At 44.1% G+C, this 17,655-nt stretch overlaps 1 protein-coding gene across 4 annotated transcripts in view; it reads right to left on the reverse strand.

Annotated features, from left to right (window-relative positions):
• NCAM1 (neural cell adhesion molecule 1) overlaps nucleotides 1–17,655 on the reverse strand; it is a 312,564-nt gene that overhangs the window by 40,663 nt on the left and 254,246 nt on the right. For all 4 annotated transcript variants that reach the window (XM_058545205.1, XM_058545204.1, XM_058545207.1 and 1 more), the window contains exons 8-12: nucleotides 13,518–13,660; nucleotides 2,704–2,854; nucleotides 2,147–2,331; nucleotides 1,683–1,779; nucleotides 1,189–1,359 (exon numbers count right to left, since the gene is read on the reverse strand). In XM_058545205.1, the coding sequence (XP_058401188.1) occupies nucleotides 1,189–1,359; nucleotides 1,683–1,779; nucleotides 2,147–2,331; nucleotides 2,704–2,854; nucleotides 13,518–13,660 (747 nt within the window). The remainder of the gene's footprint in view (nucleotides 1–1,188; nucleotides 1,360–1,682; nucleotides 1,780–2,146; nucleotides 2,332–2,703; nucleotides 2,855–13,517; nucleotides 13,661–17,655) is intronic.

Consider the following 17,655-nt stretch of genomic DNA (forward strand, 5'->3'; position numbering starts at 1 on the left):
GGGGATTTATTGTTTAATGGGTACTGAGTTTAGGATGATGAAAAACTTCTGGAGATGGATAGTGGTGATGGTTGCACAATAAGGTGAATGTACCTAATGCCACTGAACTGTATACTTAAAAATGGTTAAAATGGTAAATTTCATGTTATATATATTTTACCACAATAAAAAAATAATTAGAAGTGATGTTAAAAAAAAAAAGCTTGTTTGACAGACTGTAACATGGGATCAACCTGCCACAAAGTTGGTATGAGGTTTCAGAAGGAAGATGGGAAGGTAAAGGGATTGTTTTCTTCCAGTTCTAGTCCTGATTACCCAGAAATTCCTCTCAGCCCCCTCCACCCCTCCCCACAGCTGAAGGAGTGCGGGAAGCTCCCTGGAGGAACAAATTCTCAGTAAAAGTGGGTTGGAAGATGTCTCTGAACGGCTACGACTCTGCGTCCTAGCCCCTTCCCAGTTCCATCCTCGTTACCACAGACCAGGGCAGGATTAAAGATTTCTACAGAAACAAAACACACTTCATTGAGTTATTCCAATTAAACCCCAAAGGGAGAGTTAGACATTAAATATACTCAATTCTCAGAGAAAGATAGTCTGGGCTCAGAATCCTCAAATTGCAGTCATGCAAGGGTTATTTTTTAAATCTTTAGTTTGGAAATATATCACAGGATTGATTTAAGAGCAGACTTGTCTTGCTGACTCTGCTTATGGTTAATGTCATAATTACATGACAGTCCCTGAATATAACCAAGCAGGACTGGATGGGTGACGACAGAGAACCCACAGCACATGTCACCCAAACACGCAGCACAGGGGTGGACTGGACTCATCTGGTTGTGCTCAGCACCTAAGCAGGGCTTCTGCTTGGAATGTGCTTGAGATGGCCTCTTCCGTCCTGGCAGGGTCATGAGAACCAGGTTCTGAAGTACCAGGGCCAGAAGGTCAACCACTCTACATGAGATGTGACCGTGCCCTAATTCTGGGGGGACGGTGGTGGTGCTACAGTAGAGGAATATGAATAGGATGGCAGGTGGTGGTGCCTGGCCTCCCCCAGTAGGTGACAGTGGTGTGCCACCCTACCCAAAAAGGCAGTCAGGGTGCCAGGATCTGGTGAACACAGGGGTGAGCGTGTGCCCGACACCGAGTAACCCTTCCTTCTAAAGGAAACGACAACTCTTCTCGACTTACCTTCTTTGGCATCATACCACTTGAAATGCCACACTTCCTCGCCCATTGCTCTCCACTCAGCCTTGTACTTGAGGATGGGCACTCCGCCTGTGGCCTCTGGCTCATCAAACTGCACCTGTGCTGTGCTGGAGTATGGCTCCACCTGGTCGATGGATGGTGAAGATGGGGTGTCTGTGGGGAGGACACATATGCAGACCCAGGTAAGCCCGATTTGGCCAAGGACATAACTCCCAATCATGAAGCATGTTTCTCTCCTCTGTGCTCACTCTTGGGAATCTTTTAGCCTGTATCCCGTCCTCCTGGTCCACCTCATCCTATAATTCTCTGCCAACGTGCCCCATGCCCAGATCCTCATGCCTCAATTGGCTTCTTGCTCCCTGAACCTCGGGCTTTGCTGACTCTGGCCCTCTCTTCTTCCCACTCTCCTGCCATCATCAAAGGACAGAGAATGGGCTGGCAAGGGTAAGGGGGGTACAGCTGTGAAGGGCGCTCACCTGCTTGGACAAGGATGAATTCCAAGGACTCCTGTCCAATGCGGTTCACTGCAGTACAGTTGTAGTTTCCAAAATCATTTTCAGAGTCTGGGGTCACCTTTAGAAAGAAGGAACTCTTGGGTTACAAGTACCCCATGGAATGGCCACCGACTCAGATCCTTACTTATTGGGTTAAATTAGTAAAGAATAGAACTAGTACTACACGAATCATTAGCTCCAGCCCAGCTTTAAACCAGAGAAGAACAGAAAATGGCTGGTGGGAGAGGCACACTCTGCCTCCCAGGCCCTGATCTGGGCCCAGGGAGAGAGGTGGCCATGCTGAGGCTCAGTTTCTTCTCCAGTCAGTGTTTCCCCTGCTCAGGACACAGCAGAGGAGCAAGAGAGAAGATTTTCACTGCATCCAGGAGCCTATCCACTGTCCAATTGTGCCTTCTCCACCCTGCCCCTGCCCCACTGCGACTCACCTCCAGGTAGCTGGCGGAGGGGGTGTTGTAGATCTTGATATTGCTGTAGTTGGAGCTTGGCAGCAGCTGGCCGTCTCGGAACCACGAGATTGTGGCACTGGGGTAGGCGAATACCTCGCAGGTGATGTTCACCTGGTTCCCCTCCCAGGTATATACAGCCACGGGGCCCTGCAGCTTGGGAGCATCTGCAATGAAGGGCAATGACTATCAGGAAGACTGCCACAATCGTGGGCCCCCACAGATCCTGTCTCCTGGCACTGGGAAGGCGAATATGCCCCAAAGCAGAGCTAGTGCTGGGGTATGGTAGAGGTCGGCCGTTTCGGCAGTCCTGTGAGCTGTGCGGGAAGACTGAAAGGCATGCAGGCTTGTAAGAAGCCTGGGGATGGTGTGAGGGGGGCGACCCCGGGGCATAGCTTTGAAATGGCCCAGGGCCAACCGCCACAGCGAATGTGAGCAGAGCTCACAGGGTTTAGCTCAGGTCCTGGCTGCTACTCTCCCCTTTCACCCCAACCCTGCGCGGCTCTCCCTCCCCTCATCTTTCCACAGTTATTCCTCACATTGCACTTCGAGGAACATGGACTGGGAGTCCTGGCCGATGGTGTTGCTGGCAGTGCAGATGTATTCTCCAGCGTCTGTGTACTGGATGCTCTTCAGAGTCAGGGATGACACGCGGGCGTGGCTGCGCACCACCATGTGCCCGTCCAGAGTCTGCCGGGAGGGGAGGGAGAGCGTCAGAGCCCGAGGCAGGGCAGGGGCTAGGAGACCAGGCCATCGCTTGTCTGTGACCAGTCTCACATCCTCTCTCCTCTCTGTGCCAAGGTCTACATCTTACTTTAAGTATCAACTAGCAGGAGAGGCTCCGGAGAGCACCACGGCAACTTAGGGGTATCCAAAACAGAAAATGGGACTCAGTTTATGGCAAGCAGCCTAGACTATGTGCCAAGATTGGTTTGGGACAAGGACAACTAAGGTCCCCCAGGACGACTTTGTTTAGCATGTCTAAAATGGAAGCAAAAGCTCTGGGCAGCAGATATTCTAGCAGCAACAGCCATGCCCCATGAGATTCTGGGAAACCTGCACCCTTCACCCTTTCCTTCCAGCAGTCTGCCCATCTGCCAGTTCCACGGTGCCTGCACACGTAACGGGAAATCCGAATGTGCTCAAATGTAAGAAATTATACAAGAAATCTGTATTTCTGCAGATGCCTCGCTTTCCTGGATGCTTAAAATAACTTCATTCCAAAAAAAGTCCAACAACTCAGAGCTCTGGAGCTGTTGAGCTGGAGGTGAGGGTAACTGGATCCCCTCTCCAAGGACAGTGGTATACAGTCCCAGACAGATCTGACATCCTTGACACCACAGTCACCACGATTTTCGAGCCCTTGATACTAAAACTGGCTTCCTGAGTCTCTGGAATTACAGAGATTGGTCAGGAAGGGAATAAGCATATGATCCCTAGACAATGGGAACTGGAATATTTCCAAGGAGGTTTCCCACCTTGACACTCTAAGTAAAATGGCTGATGGCCTAGGAAAAGTCTGGGCACGTGGCCCAAGTTCAGATTCTCAAGAATGCTGGTAATCTGAAGAAGGAGCCTTGCTCCTTGTAGGCTGGGCCACACTCTTATCTCTAGTATATGATACTCCATAGAGATGGACAGGTGAGTGCTCTGCATATGGCATCTGTCATCCCATGGGGTTGGGCCTTTAAAGAGTGAAAGAACACCTGGCTTCAGGTTCTTTTGATATGCTGGTTTGGAAGTCTGAAATCTACAAGTGCAGCATGACACAGCAGCCAGGTTGGGAAGCTCAAAAGCAGGCACCATTGGCCTTATGAGCAGTCTCAGCAGATCTACCACAGGAAGTCCCTTTTACTGTCACAGATAGATCTAATCCACTTCAGCTCCATCACATTTCACATCTGGAAGCTAGAACACAAGTGCTCACAAGGAGACAGAAGCACAGTCATCACCACCTGCTGCTGCTAGGAGGGCCACTCCTCTCAGAAAGGAATGCCCGGATGCCTGTGGCTCTCGGCTCCTATTTGACCTGTAAATCTGTGAGGCTGATTGGTTGAGAAGCTGCACCCCAGGAGAAGCTACACATTAATGAGAGATGACAAGAGACAGGTGTGGAGTACTTGGCTAGAAAGCCTCAAGACATCCAGTTTGTTAAACTAGATCCTGGGACTCCTTTTCTCATGGGCTGACAAGGGATGTGCTGGTACGTCCCAGGGGCGATTTTCATGTGCCGTACAAAATCTTTACCCATCAATCTAAGCTAGTGGCATCGAGAGCATGAAGCCATCCCTGCAAGTATCTCTAAAGGGCTGACCTGCTCTGCTTGTCACTCAAATATTTGCCCAAAACACAGCATCATGAAGGCCGAGGGGACTGAAGTCCACACAAAGCCTTTCTGGTTATCTCAGTGAGAACACAGGTTCAACTGACAGTGACGCCAGCCAGCGACTGAACTAGTCTGATTCTTTGTCACACAGACAGGACTTGTCCTGGGGCTGCCACAAACAAACAGGGAAAACCGACCAGAATCTTTGGGAAGTCAAGAGAACATTTCCATAAGGAAGAGATATTGCAGTGAAAGGTGCAAAGAAAGTCATGTAGGTAAGAAGAGAACATGAACAGACAACGGGGGGCATGAGAAGCCTTGACTCAGAATAATGTAGAAAATGGTTGAAGAGAAGCTCAAGAAATGGTTGCATTGACAGCACACTTTTTTTTTCTTCTATCTACTCTCTTTTTCTAAATTTCTCTATGTGGAAATTTTTCTCATTTAATGACGTCAACAGACTGGGAGGCAGCCCTCTATAGAGAATTCTTGTTTTGCAGTGGCTCACGACAGGACTGATGATGGGATTATTTGCCAGATGCCCGCTTCTTCCTCTGAGGGGACACAGAGAGACTCCAGTGTGACTGGACTATGTCTCTCTGAAATGTTTTACTCTGGCACCAGGACAAGTTCCACCTACAAGCCATCCAGACCAAAAGTCATGTGGATGGTCCAGGTTCATGAAGGAAGCACATAAACTCTGGGCAAGAATGAAAAGATCACAATGGCAAGAAGACCCCATTTTGCAAAAAAAGCATGGAGGGCAACTATAATTATTCTTCCTATCAAAACATTTTTGTCTCCCTTCTTCCAGATAAAAGTGCTAAGGCTTTTCAGAGCTTATAAAGTAAAATTAGCCATAACCCAAGTCTTCTTTTGAGCTCATCTGGACTTACGGTCTTCATCTCTGAATGAGACAAGTAGGAGGGAATGGAACTTCCAAGCCCCAGGGGTGGCACTCACTTGAAAGTCAATTATTTCCAGAATGAGCTACTCAAGATTTAAGGATACTTCTGGAGAACAGAGTGGGGTGTCTGTTTTCCTGGGAGTAAACCTATTACTTCTGATTATAATAATAATTCTCTTAATATCTCCTTAATTCTCTGTGATAAATCTCACCTCCTCCTCTAGCCAGGTCTAAATCAGAACAGCAGGGGGAAGATGTACAAGGCCAAGCAGAATGAGATGTGTAGCTGCTCAGGGGTGGCTGGTAACTAACCCTTCTTCCCTCCCTTCCCCAATCCCAGTGGGTCCATGACTTTGGGGCAGTAGAACACCAGCCTGTGACAGCTGTAAGCAATCCTTGTGCCATAGGAGGAAAGCATTTCAGCGAGGGTGTGCACGGAACTCCAGTCCCCGTGACATGGAGCAAGATACGATACAAAAAGAGCTTATAATGAACTAGATTTGATGACAGCAGTGTGTTCATATGCAGAAACTAATGTCAGTGCCTGGGGACAGGCAGTCAATTTTTAAATATTAAACAGCATTAAATATTTATAGCTATGACCAGAACACATGAGCTATGTGTTCTGAAGAATTATAATTTCTAAGACTAAGAGGATAGATTTACCTAATTAAAACACAGTCTATAGGATTGTCATATTCTGCATCTATAGTATTATACAATATCAAAGTTCCATCCAGAGAAGAGACAAAAGCCACTTTTTAAAAAAGTATTTATAGATTAGATCCGTGAATCTCATCTAAAGCATTCTGTTTTCTATTTCACCATCTGTCAATCACGCAAATCAGGTAACGAATGATAGGCAGGATCAAAAGTAGGGTCTTGGTGTAGCCAACGAAAATCTAAGGATTAATATTTAGCTTCAGTATTCAAACTAAGTCCCATTTTACCCAAACTGAAGAGGGTAGTCAGAGAAATTTCAAAGGCTAAATGCTACTGACTTAAAAAAAAACATAGAACCATTTGTGCCGAATCATTCTAATCTCGTAAATTTAATGCTCTATAAAAGTAACACAGATATGTTTAGCAATTGGGGAAAACCAACGAGAGATGGCATCTGCATTGCTTCGAGATGAAATGTGATGTGATAATTTACCAAGACCAGTCATTATAAAATAAGTGAGCAACAAGATGAGTTGAGCTGGAAAGAAAAGGGCTGAGTGGGTTTTTAGATCACTAACTCTGTGACTTTATGATCCAAAGCCACATCAACCAGGTGAGAGTCAAAAAATTTCATCATTTCAAAATGTCTGGCCTGGGAATTGGGGCGATGTATTGCTATAAGTATAATTACCTGGATGTGATTTTACCAGCACCAGCAAGAGAATAAGAACCAGTTTTAGGAAATAATAAGGATTTGTTCATCCACTCCCAACACAGCTTGCTTGCTCATCCTAAAACGACACTATTGCTAAGTAACCTCTACCACTATTGACCTATTCTTTAATCTAACTAAATTACTAATCAGTTTAGCATGTCTGGTTATTAAACTGCAATGGTGAATTAAACTGTAATGCTTTCAAAACTAGAGACTGGCTAGTGGTCAGGTAAGCTATACCTCTTGCTTCTCTGGTCGAGTCCACGAAGCCTGGAGAGAACAAGATATAAAACACAACAAGAAAGCAGTAAAATTTTACAACATGTTGCTTCAGAGAATTGATGTATCACACTGAATTCCGTGCACATGCAGCTTCTTTTTAATTCAGAACTTTTTCCAAGGCCCACTTTCAATGGTGTTTTTATTACCCAATTTAATTTAGGATTTAGCTTATGTTCAGCTGTTTTCCCCCCTTACACACATTAAGATGTATAATTCAAAGGTAAAGTCTTTCCTAATCTTTGGTAGACATAAATATGGATACTAGTAGATATATTAGACTGCTCCTCTTCCAAAATATCTTGAATATTCCTCGTGGTATTTGGTGACACTACTAGTTCTAACCACATAATCTAGACATACCTATAGAGTAGGTTTCCTCCTTTGGATTTTATTAGATGGCTTATCACAAATATAGTGCCATTTTGTGCTCATGCATTTTATAACTCTGTGCATGCATCCAATTAAAAATCAAATTTTTATTAAAAAAAAAAAGGAAAAAAGAAAGGAGCAGAGAGGCACGTTAGGAATGAGAAGTACGAAGTCCTTCAGACCATGGGTCAGGAAGCTTTGAGCATACCAAATTCTGAGTGCTGTGGTAGGCCTCCGGTGAGTCTTAAAGGCAGAGGATGTCCAGATGGCATGCAGGCTCAAGCGTGCACCATCTTCATCAAACATGGCATTCACAAAGGAGCGAGCCAACTCAAGAACATAGAGGTTTGGGTATTTTCCTACCCACATCTAGATTTTTTATTTATCTGGCACTGGGGGATCTACTCTGCTTACAGTTTTTCTGTTTTCATATCGGGAGTCAAAAACATCATACCTGCATTGTTCTCTTATTAGATGGCATGACTGCCTGATTGTTCCTGATGTTCAGATGGAAAAAGGATAGAAAAGATGCCAGAGACACAGCAATGCAATCCAGGGAATGCAAATGAGTTAGCAAACATTTAGTAAGAGTCCACTAAATGCAAGGAGCTTTTGTGAGAAATGAGGATGGAAATGTTGGATTATGTCACATGATGCTGAAAAGAAGAAGAAAGTGAGAACAGAGGGACATGCACAGACCAAAGTAACAGTGGGCCAACATGTCAAATGTGGTTGCCAATTCCAAATCACTTAGAAGCTTGTCTGTCACATGCCAGGGCTGCATGAATCAAGAAAATTTTTTTAGGAGTGATATCATAGGGAGTTGTTTGTTTTTCAGATCTGATTCTTCTTGTGTCTTTCCCAAATCACTATGGTTTTATAGCTTTTAGAATAAGTAGTGTTAGTGACACAATGTTTCTAGTAGCCTGACCTCCTACCTGTGCCTGGTGGAACGATAAGGTGGAACGACAAGATGTGCCTTGACCCTGATAATTTGGTGAAGGTGTGTGGCCTACTTTAAGACAAACTGGTATGCAAATATACATGCATAAAATAAATTAGGATATAATTAGTACTGCTCCAAAGATTGTTAGTTCCAGGTTCTTTTAATATTCCCATGTTTTATTATCTTACACACAAGTCTGCAGGAATATGTATATAAAGTAAAGAGAAGCATCCCGATACTTACCCTGAAGTATCCTTTGTTAGACATTTGCCCACATGCTGGCTAAGCCAGACTCTGATTGCTCAATGCAGGCACCCTTTCCAATGTTTAAAAGTGGGCACCTGGTTTGTATTGAATGAGGAATTCTTTCAGGTGATAAAAAGCTCCAGTTTCCAGAGTATCCAGAATTTCAAAAGGTCTGTCTTATTTGTGGGATACTTTGTTAGCTCAAGATTCCAGGTTCACGAAATGCATTTTGTTTTTTCTCTCTCTCTCTTCTGGTCTCAACTCTTCACCTCTCCCCTTTTCCTTAGACATTAAGGCTTCATACGCCTTTCTTTACCATTCGTTTCAAAGGCACAGTTATGTTCAAATAAGCATACAATGGATTTGTTCTGCCTGGGATAGAGCATGCAAATCACCATCCAGGAGTCTCACTCTATATGTAAATGGCACCTGGAATTTAGAACCACTCACTCAAATACCTGGCAATATTTAAAATGAGTCTGGGTAAGATGAGTAATGAAATGATGTGGATGCACAAACCATCTTTGCAGTGTCTGCTATGACCTCCATACACATTGATCGACTGACCCATTATGATGTTCAAGTATTTTTTTTGTCAACACGATAGTGACTGCTAAGAAATGGATTAACTTTCAGACAGATGATCTACCCTAATGATCTCAATGACCTGAACTTAGCCTAGCTATTATTAGTTGTTGATAGAAACTGACTCACCTAGCTGAAGCTTAACAGATTGATAAAAATCAGTCTCAAATGAGTGACTGGACTAAACCTAGAGAGTTGATCAAAGATAGAGAGTGACATTCAGGCTCACTGCACTGGTTTTTGCTTGTTTTTTTTTTTTTTTTTTATTTCAATGAAGAAGAGCATCAATATTCCCTTAGAAAGTCACTATGTGTCTACTGTTGAAAGCCTTTTCTCCCTTCTTTTCTTTCTTTTTTTCTTTTTGGTGAGGAAGATCAGCCCTGAGCTAACACCTGCTGCCAATCCTTCTCTTTTTGCTTGAGGAAGACTGGCCCTATGCTAACATCTGTGCCCATCTTCCCCTATTTTGTATGTGGGATGCTGCCACAGCATGGCTTGATGAGTGGTGTAGGTCTGCACCGAGGATCCAAACCCGCGAACCCCGTGCTGCCAAAGTGGAGCGAGCTGAACTTAACCACTATGCCACCGGGCCGGCCCCTCCCTTCTTTTCTTAAGAAGGATAATACTAGACTCAACTAAGCAGTGAAGCAAAAGATGAGGCTGCTTTAACTAGCTCATATTGTAACTAACGTTATTAAAGCAATCATTGAGCCTTCCAGGCAAGTCATCAAAATCATGAGAGGGCACCTGGCATTAGGTGCTCTGCCCTCTGAGCCAGTGAGCCAGAGGGAAGCCCTGGTGGTATTCTAAGGGCTCTGTACTTGACCTTGTCCCAGTCAACATTTTTACCAGTGACTTGGACAAAAATATTTCAAATAAGTGTTCATATAAGTTTGGAAGCAATACCGAATACAAATGTTAGATGACAGGTGCATAGGGAAGACTACTAAATTGCCTGTCCTTTGGCCTTGTTCTTAGGCTGGGGTCACCACTGACTGCTAGACTTCATTACTTTTAATATACATAAATAAAATAGGGGGGCCCATGTGGGTTGAAATGCCCTGGACCCACAGACCTCTAAGGGCAGTTCTGATGAAAGCCAGTCTTGACTGGTCGGAAAGATGGTTGTTCTCAAGCCAGGGAGTATTTGCACATGCGGCATTTTGGTAACCACAATGATTAGAGGTGGCTACTGGCATTTAAGGGGAAAGGGTATGGTGGTGCTAAATATCTTGCAATGCACAGGACTCTTCCAGTGAAGGAAGAGTCTTCCCAAATTGTCAGAGTGACCCCCCTGAGAAACACTGGGCTGCAACAAACAAAATCCAATTTTTAACAGAAACAAATATAAAATTTTGCATGATTGGTTAAGCAATCAATTGCATAAGAACAGGATAGGGGATACGTGGCTTAACTGCCGTTCATATAAAAAAGACCTGAGCATTTTAGGTGACCACAAGCTCAATATGAGGCAACAGCAGAGGAAGCTGCTGAAGGGCTAATGTAACCTTAACCGCAATTACAGTGTCCAGATCAAGGGAGAAATAACCCCAGAGAAGTCTGCATTAGTTTCACTGGGCACCACAAAATTTTAGGGGAGCACTAGGGAACCACAGCTATCTCTACAGGACAACTAGGTAAAGGGTGTGGAAACCAAGACATAGGAGAAACAGTGAAAACCACTGGGTGTGTGAAAGGTAAGAAGAGTAGACTGACTAAAGGAAAATCGAATAGGATTTGGAATTCTTTAACGGCTCTCCTACAGAGGACTGAGTGGCAGAGGTGGGAAGACTGAGAAATGCAAGGGGCAAGGAAGCAGACCTCCCTGACCATCAGCGTTGGCCAACTGCCCTGCAGACTGACACTATGACCCTTCCAGCAGGGGCTGAGTGACTTTCTAGTTGATATGCTTGAAAGGGGTGCCAGGTGAGACTAGATAACCTCAAAGGGTGCCTTCCTTCCAGCCTTCTATGATGCTGGCATTTTATGTGATCAAATTCTCAAAAGCCCTCTTTACCTTAGCAGTTGGATACAATTGTCTATTCTTATCTAGTTAGCGTATCATCCCGATTTTAAAAAGAAAATTGTTTTCTTCGACTTCTACAACTCAGTGGATAATAATCTTGATACCTAACTATATATAACGCAACTTCAGATGGAGGAGAACATGAAGAGCAGCTGCCAAATAAAAGAGAAATTTATTATCTGGAGTCCAACCCACTCACAAATAGGCCACCTTTGTTTTCTTAGTTACTAGCTATCCACAGTATAAGATGGACATCATGCCTCTTTGATATCAATATATACTTCATGGAAAGGGCAACTTTTCTATAGGGTTTCATTTAGGCAAATGTGTTAATCTGGTGTCACATCACCAGCTGATTTGGAGGACTTGTTCTAACATTGATTCACTCATGTTCCAGTCACGTCACTTCAGGTAACGTGAAGGCAGTCCATAGTAAAAGAAACCACAATATAACCTATGTGGCTGGGCTTACATAATTATCTCAGATTGAGACAAATGATCTATACTGATAACTGAATTATACAAAAAGTGAGTCAGTCCTACTTGGCTTGAGATGGTCTCTGCTGGAGAGCTTCAGTCTCAATATTGAGTTAAGTACGGGTGTGTATCAGTGCCTGGTTATTTTTTCTCATTCTGCAAAAATGAATTCACAGATACAAGCCAGAAGTGCCAACCTATTAAAGGACCTGAGACAGGCACAAATCTTAATAACCCTTCTGGTCTAGCTCGGCTGTTGAGCTATTACTAGAAAAGATATAGAATTTAAAAGCATCATTCATCTGGGATAGATATTATTTCTATCCTTCACTGTAGGTCAAAGATATACACTGGGTCATTCTGGACAAATCTACTCTCAAGTCTGAGGTAGAAAAATCTGCCAGGCAGCAGCCCTGTGGTTTAAGCCCTGAAGTGTACATTCAATCCACATAACACACATGATGGGAGCTGAAATCTGAGCTGAGGATTTAATTCCAATGTTGATAAAGTGTCCAAGTAAACACCACATTTCTTAATCCAGTTGGTTTTCACAATATCAAAAAGCATATGCAAGTTTCAAAAATACTTAGCAGTTCCTCACTTGGGTTTTTGTTAAGTTGACTTCAACTCTGGAGGTAAAACTTGAGAAAAATAATGGGCTTTTTGGAACAGCAATTTCTGTTCCTTTTGATTTAATTTTGTTTTCTATTCGTGGGACAGAAATCAGTTCCTCAAATGCAAATCCCAAATTTGGCTCTGGTATTTCACACTATCCCTTTTTGGCTTCATTTGTGTTTACCCTCTCTAGGGATTTGCTTTAGGCAGGCAGAAGAGTAAAGATCTATCATTTTTGAGGTTCTGGTCAATAAGCAATCCATTATAAATGTTCTTTAAGGCTAAGGTCATTACTCCTGAATAAGTGACAAAGCTATGGCCAACTGATAAGAGGCCCATTACTACAGGATATATGAGGGGAGACTGGAGAAATGCCATAAGAGAACTGGTTAAGTTGCTTTAAAACCAAGCTGCTTCCTCCTCCTGCTTTTGGCCCAGTCAAGAGCAAAGGGCTACATCATGTGGGGTCATCTCAATTTTTATACATTGTCAATAATAAAGATAGCTTTCCGGTGGCCTATAAATCAATGTTCTTTAAAGCTAAATCCTCCCAGTCATTTTAATTTGCCAGGAATGTTGCTACAATGTTCTTAAACTCTCAGTGACTATACCGTAGAACCCGGTGTAATCATCATTATGTAGAAACTGCTAATTATTCTTGCCTGTAGAACAAAATGATATCCAAATGTGACTGAGAATACAGGCAGACACAAAGGCAACCAAGATTTTGTGCATATAGTGCATGTATAGCATGAGTATACAAAACACAGGAAAAGAACTAATAGGCTCATTCTGATCCCTATTATTTCTGGGAGACATTTCCTTGGGTGCTCCTAAGATGATGCTAATATCACCTGGTGCACCAGGGTCTTGGCTTCTCCCTTGCTCCTCACAGCTCCATAACGCTGGGTTTGAAAATCACTATCTCCTTCCTCCCCAGAACGTCTAACTTGACCATGCCTGCTAACATCACACCCCTGCAAATCCATGCAAGGAATTGTGCCTCTTCCACTGCAAGGGGATGCTGACCAGGCCACATCCAGGCAGGCTAGGGGAGGGAGGCCACAGGACCTAGCTGTGGCCTCTGGTGACCACATCCCATCTTCTGGCTCACCGAAGAGAATTGGGCATGGTGCAGCCTCAATCCGCTTTGAGTCTGCATTCCATGGCCCTGAAACTCTTGGGCGACATTATACCTTTTCTTCGCTGCTGATGTTTCGGGTGGAAGTTCTCCAGGTGATGGAGGGAATGGGGTCTCCTGAGGCTTCACAAGTAAGAGTGACTTGTTCCTCCAGTTCCATGGCAGTCTGGTTCTCTACATATGTGATTTTGGGTTTTGCTGAAAAGACAAAATATTTCTATGACTTTATCTGATTTTTTAGCTTTCTGGGTTTAAATTATAACATGCACACATTTAACAAAGGTTATCTACTTACTAAGGATAAGGCCTATTCTAGGTGTTGTATGAGATAAACAGCTGAACCCCTAAGGAGCTTACAATGAAGCAGGCATGTGAAAACACCGAAGAGATAGTAATAAAACAACATCCCCTATAGGAAGGGTGCTAAGGGCAACGGGTGTAGGAGGCATGGAGCAGAGGAAGAGTGCTCCTCTGATTGGAGTCTTCACAAGGAGACAGCTTTTGGGCTGGGCCATTAGATTTTCAGTAGGTGGAACTTTGGGGGTGGAGATGGAGCCATTCCAAGTGCAGAAGCTGCTCGAATAAAAGCAAAGAAGCAAGAACATGTGAGGAGAGAATTGAGGAGAGAGCAGTGTGGCATGAGCTGTGTGTTTGTGCACCAAAGCAGAGGGAGACAATGCTGGACCCAGGCACAGGCCTGATCCCTGGTTACAGCACTTGCTTCAATTTTATCCCGTGGCTGGTGGAGGCCTACTGACAGTGCTTGATCAGAGGAATGAAATGATCATTTGCATTTCAAGAAGGTTAATCCAGGAAAAATTCAAGATGATTTAGCAAGGAGAAAACCTTGACGAGGGAAAACCAGTTTGGAAGCTCTGGCAGGGCCCCAGATATGATGTAATACAGTCCTGGATGAGGTCGGCTTGCGGGGAACAGAAAGGAAAGGGCTTCGAGAGAGAGATGCTAAAGGAAGGTTTTATAGGAAGTGGCAAGTGAACAGAGAGCAAGTGGGGCTGGCAAGAATCAAAAGAAGGAATGAGGAGTCCAAATGACTCTGAGATTCTCAATAACTAGAAGAGTTGTGTTAGCATTAACTCAAGTAAGGAAATGTGGCAAGTAACTCGGGGTGGGGGGAAGGGGGCTGTGGAATGGGCTGGGACTGGGAAGGGACGAGTTGAGATGAGTTCATTTTCCAAATGTTTTAGGTAATGCAAGAAAACATGAGGATTCAAAAGCTGAGTTAAATGTTAAAACATTAGAGAAAATTGAATTTTCCCAATTTAAAACAATTATACTCCGAAATTGCTAAACCTTCCATAGAAGAGAAAAGATAACGCTGCACAAATGTAACTTATTTCACTAATAGAGAAAGAGGCTACACTAGATAAACAAACAAAAAATAAATAAATCAGAATTATGGATAATTTCTGAAAGAATTGCATTTCTTTTACATTCAAATTCATATAGTAACACCAAGTAGGTTCATAAACTACTGACTGTAGACATCCTCCAAGTTGAGGCCCTCAATTCTTTAATAAACAGAAAACAATGATAGAGCTGTGCATTTTCTATAACAAATATCTGCTTCTATATAAAATCACCCAAATAGTTCCAAGATTCTCGCAAAGTTAATCTGCACTAACAGACTGCTTAGCAAATCCTTTTCTGGCGGTTAGCACGTGGGCACACCTCAATCCACTGTGGCCACATGATCACAAATTTGAATTGATGGAGTCTGCATGAGTGAGGTTTTCTGAATGGAAGGCTTTGTGTCTATCTTGATAAATAGGAGGAGGTCACAACTCATATCGGATGGAGGAAGTGCTCTTGAACAAGAGGTTTTAGAGACGTAAAATAAAAGTTGAATTTCTATACTGTTAAAATGACAGATTGAAAAGTAGAAAAAACAATTCAGCCAAACGACTGAATTCACTAAACTGAACAGCTGTTTGGGGTCTGGAGGCAGTCATAGGGAGGTTGAATTTCTGGCCTCCTGAAATCTAGACCGATGTTCTGATCTAGACAGTGTGTGCTGACCTTCTCTTGACCCACAGCACTTTGTCCTGGCAGCAAGAGGTTAACAGAAGGCAGACAAGGGACAGTTAACGTCTGTTAATATTTGGTCTTGGTGGCTCCGTTTCCAGGATGGTGACAAAGGGTGCACTATACAAGTCTTTAGAAAAAGGCAAACTATACTCTTATTAAAAACATTATTAACAATGGCTAATTTTGTATGGTCTGCAGAAGGTTGTTGGAAGGAAGGCAGGCTTCTCAGTGATGACTTAACCTCTCTGCACTCCAGAAACAAGGTTATTGTCAGAACTAACTGAAGGCTTAGAGTATGCCCTTGGAAATAGGATAGCGATATAATTTATTGTCCAAATCAGGGCACTCTTGAGAGTGAAAAGAGATGCTCTAAATAATTACACTGGGACAATGGGCATCATTGGGCAAACAGGGACAGATGCAGGGTCACATCCCTCTGCAAACTAGCATCTAGAGGAAGCTCTCCAGGTTTTTGCTACAGATGGTACTTGCACCATCTTAATTAACCTCTGTTGTGGGCCCTTGACTTCGGATCCCTGTTCTATTCTCCACCCGCTGCTATGGGACTTAATGCCTCAGATTGTTCCATTGCATATCTCCCCACAGATCCTCCTGTGAGCACAGCCATCCTAGTGAGTTTTCCAGGCACACCTGCTCTCCTCTTTGGCATGTCCACAGCGCTGTACCCTGCCACTTAGGGTCAGCCTTGTCTACTCTCACTCCAATCCAGGCTCCTGCAACCCTAGCCCAAGGAGGGCTCTGGAGCCCTGCTTCCCTGAACTGAGAGGTTGGACATGACCAGGTGCACCTTTCCTCAGGCTCCTGTTTGTCCTCTGCTGTAACTCACAAGGGTTGCTTTGGTCCAAAGAGGTCAACTAAGCAAAGCCTCTGCACACTGGTGAACTTGTGTCAGCCCACAGCAGCATGAGATCTCAGAGCATTATAGAGCATAATAAGAATCTGTGGACACAAAAATACTTCTTTAGAAGGGCCGGTGGGGAGAGGAGCAATGGAAATTCACTGCCAAATTTAAAGGAAGAGAAGATGCAACTACTTAGTAAAAAGAGCTTCTAGCTGATAACTAGGGCAATGCATGCCAGAATGTGTCCCTATCTTAGGAGGAAATGATGTCAGTTAGGTATAATTATGGCAGTCCTTAATTTATATATGTCCCTTACTTACTAATTGCCACCCCTTCTTGAAGCCACAGGAGTTCTGAGAGTTTCTTCACTAAGCTACAGGTTTTTTTCCTCCTCTACCTCACTGCTGCATACCCCCCGGCTGTGGGAAACCTGCCCCATTTCTCACCCTAGTGCCAGTGGCAAGTCAGAAGAGGAAGGAGAGGGACAGAAAGGCTGGAAGAAAGATGAAGACCTAACTAGCTAGATCCCTGCCTCTGGCTCTCTGGCCCTCATACCCATCTCCCAAACCAACGGAGGAGGCCAGGAGGAGGAGGAGAGAAAGGAGGTCAAGAAGGTGAAATGGAGACGGAAAGGGGAAAGGAGGGTGTATATGGGGTACCAGGTTACTTCAAGTGTGAACTCTCCTCGGGATATTACGGAGGAGGATTCTCACTCTGGATGGGGGCTGGATTAGACACAGTCCCCATGAGTCTAGGATTTTCTTACCATCTCTGTAGAAGTCTGCCCACCTCTCCTGTTTTCTCTACTGGCTGTCTAACGTACATTCTCCCAGTGGCAGTCTTGGGAAACAAACTGTGGTAATGGAGTGTGTGTGTGTATGTGTATGTGTGTGTGTGTGTGTGATGCAGCCGGGGATGCATGGTGAGTGAGGAGTCGGAAGACAAATCCAGCCTCACCACAGTTCTAATTTCCCTGCCTTGTTACCTCCTCCCCTGGACCTTACCCACTTTCTTCACTCTAGCACAGCCCCACGCGTCTCCTGACTCACTACCCACACTGCCTTCCTGGGGCAGCCATCACCTCCAGAGAGGCCTGGAAGAGAAGCCAAGAGTTCTTGACCAGCCAAGTCAGAACTTCCATAGAGAAACCAAGCCATCCATGGTGGTAAAAGTCGAGTACACTAATTACAGTAGTATTACTAGTCACTCCATATGTACCTCAGATATAGGATGTGTTAAATTGGGTTTCATGGAGTAGTAACTACCATTGCTAGCTCAGGGAAAG

The sequence above is a fragment of the Diceros bicornis genome, chromosome 7, assembly GCF_020826845.1.
Source record: "Diceros bicornis minor isolate mBicDic1 chromosome 7, mDicBic1.mat.cur, whole genome shotgun sequence".
Taxonomy (NCBI): Eukaryota; Metazoa; Chordata; class Mammalia; order Perissodactyla; family Rhinocerotidae; genus Diceros; species Diceros bicornis.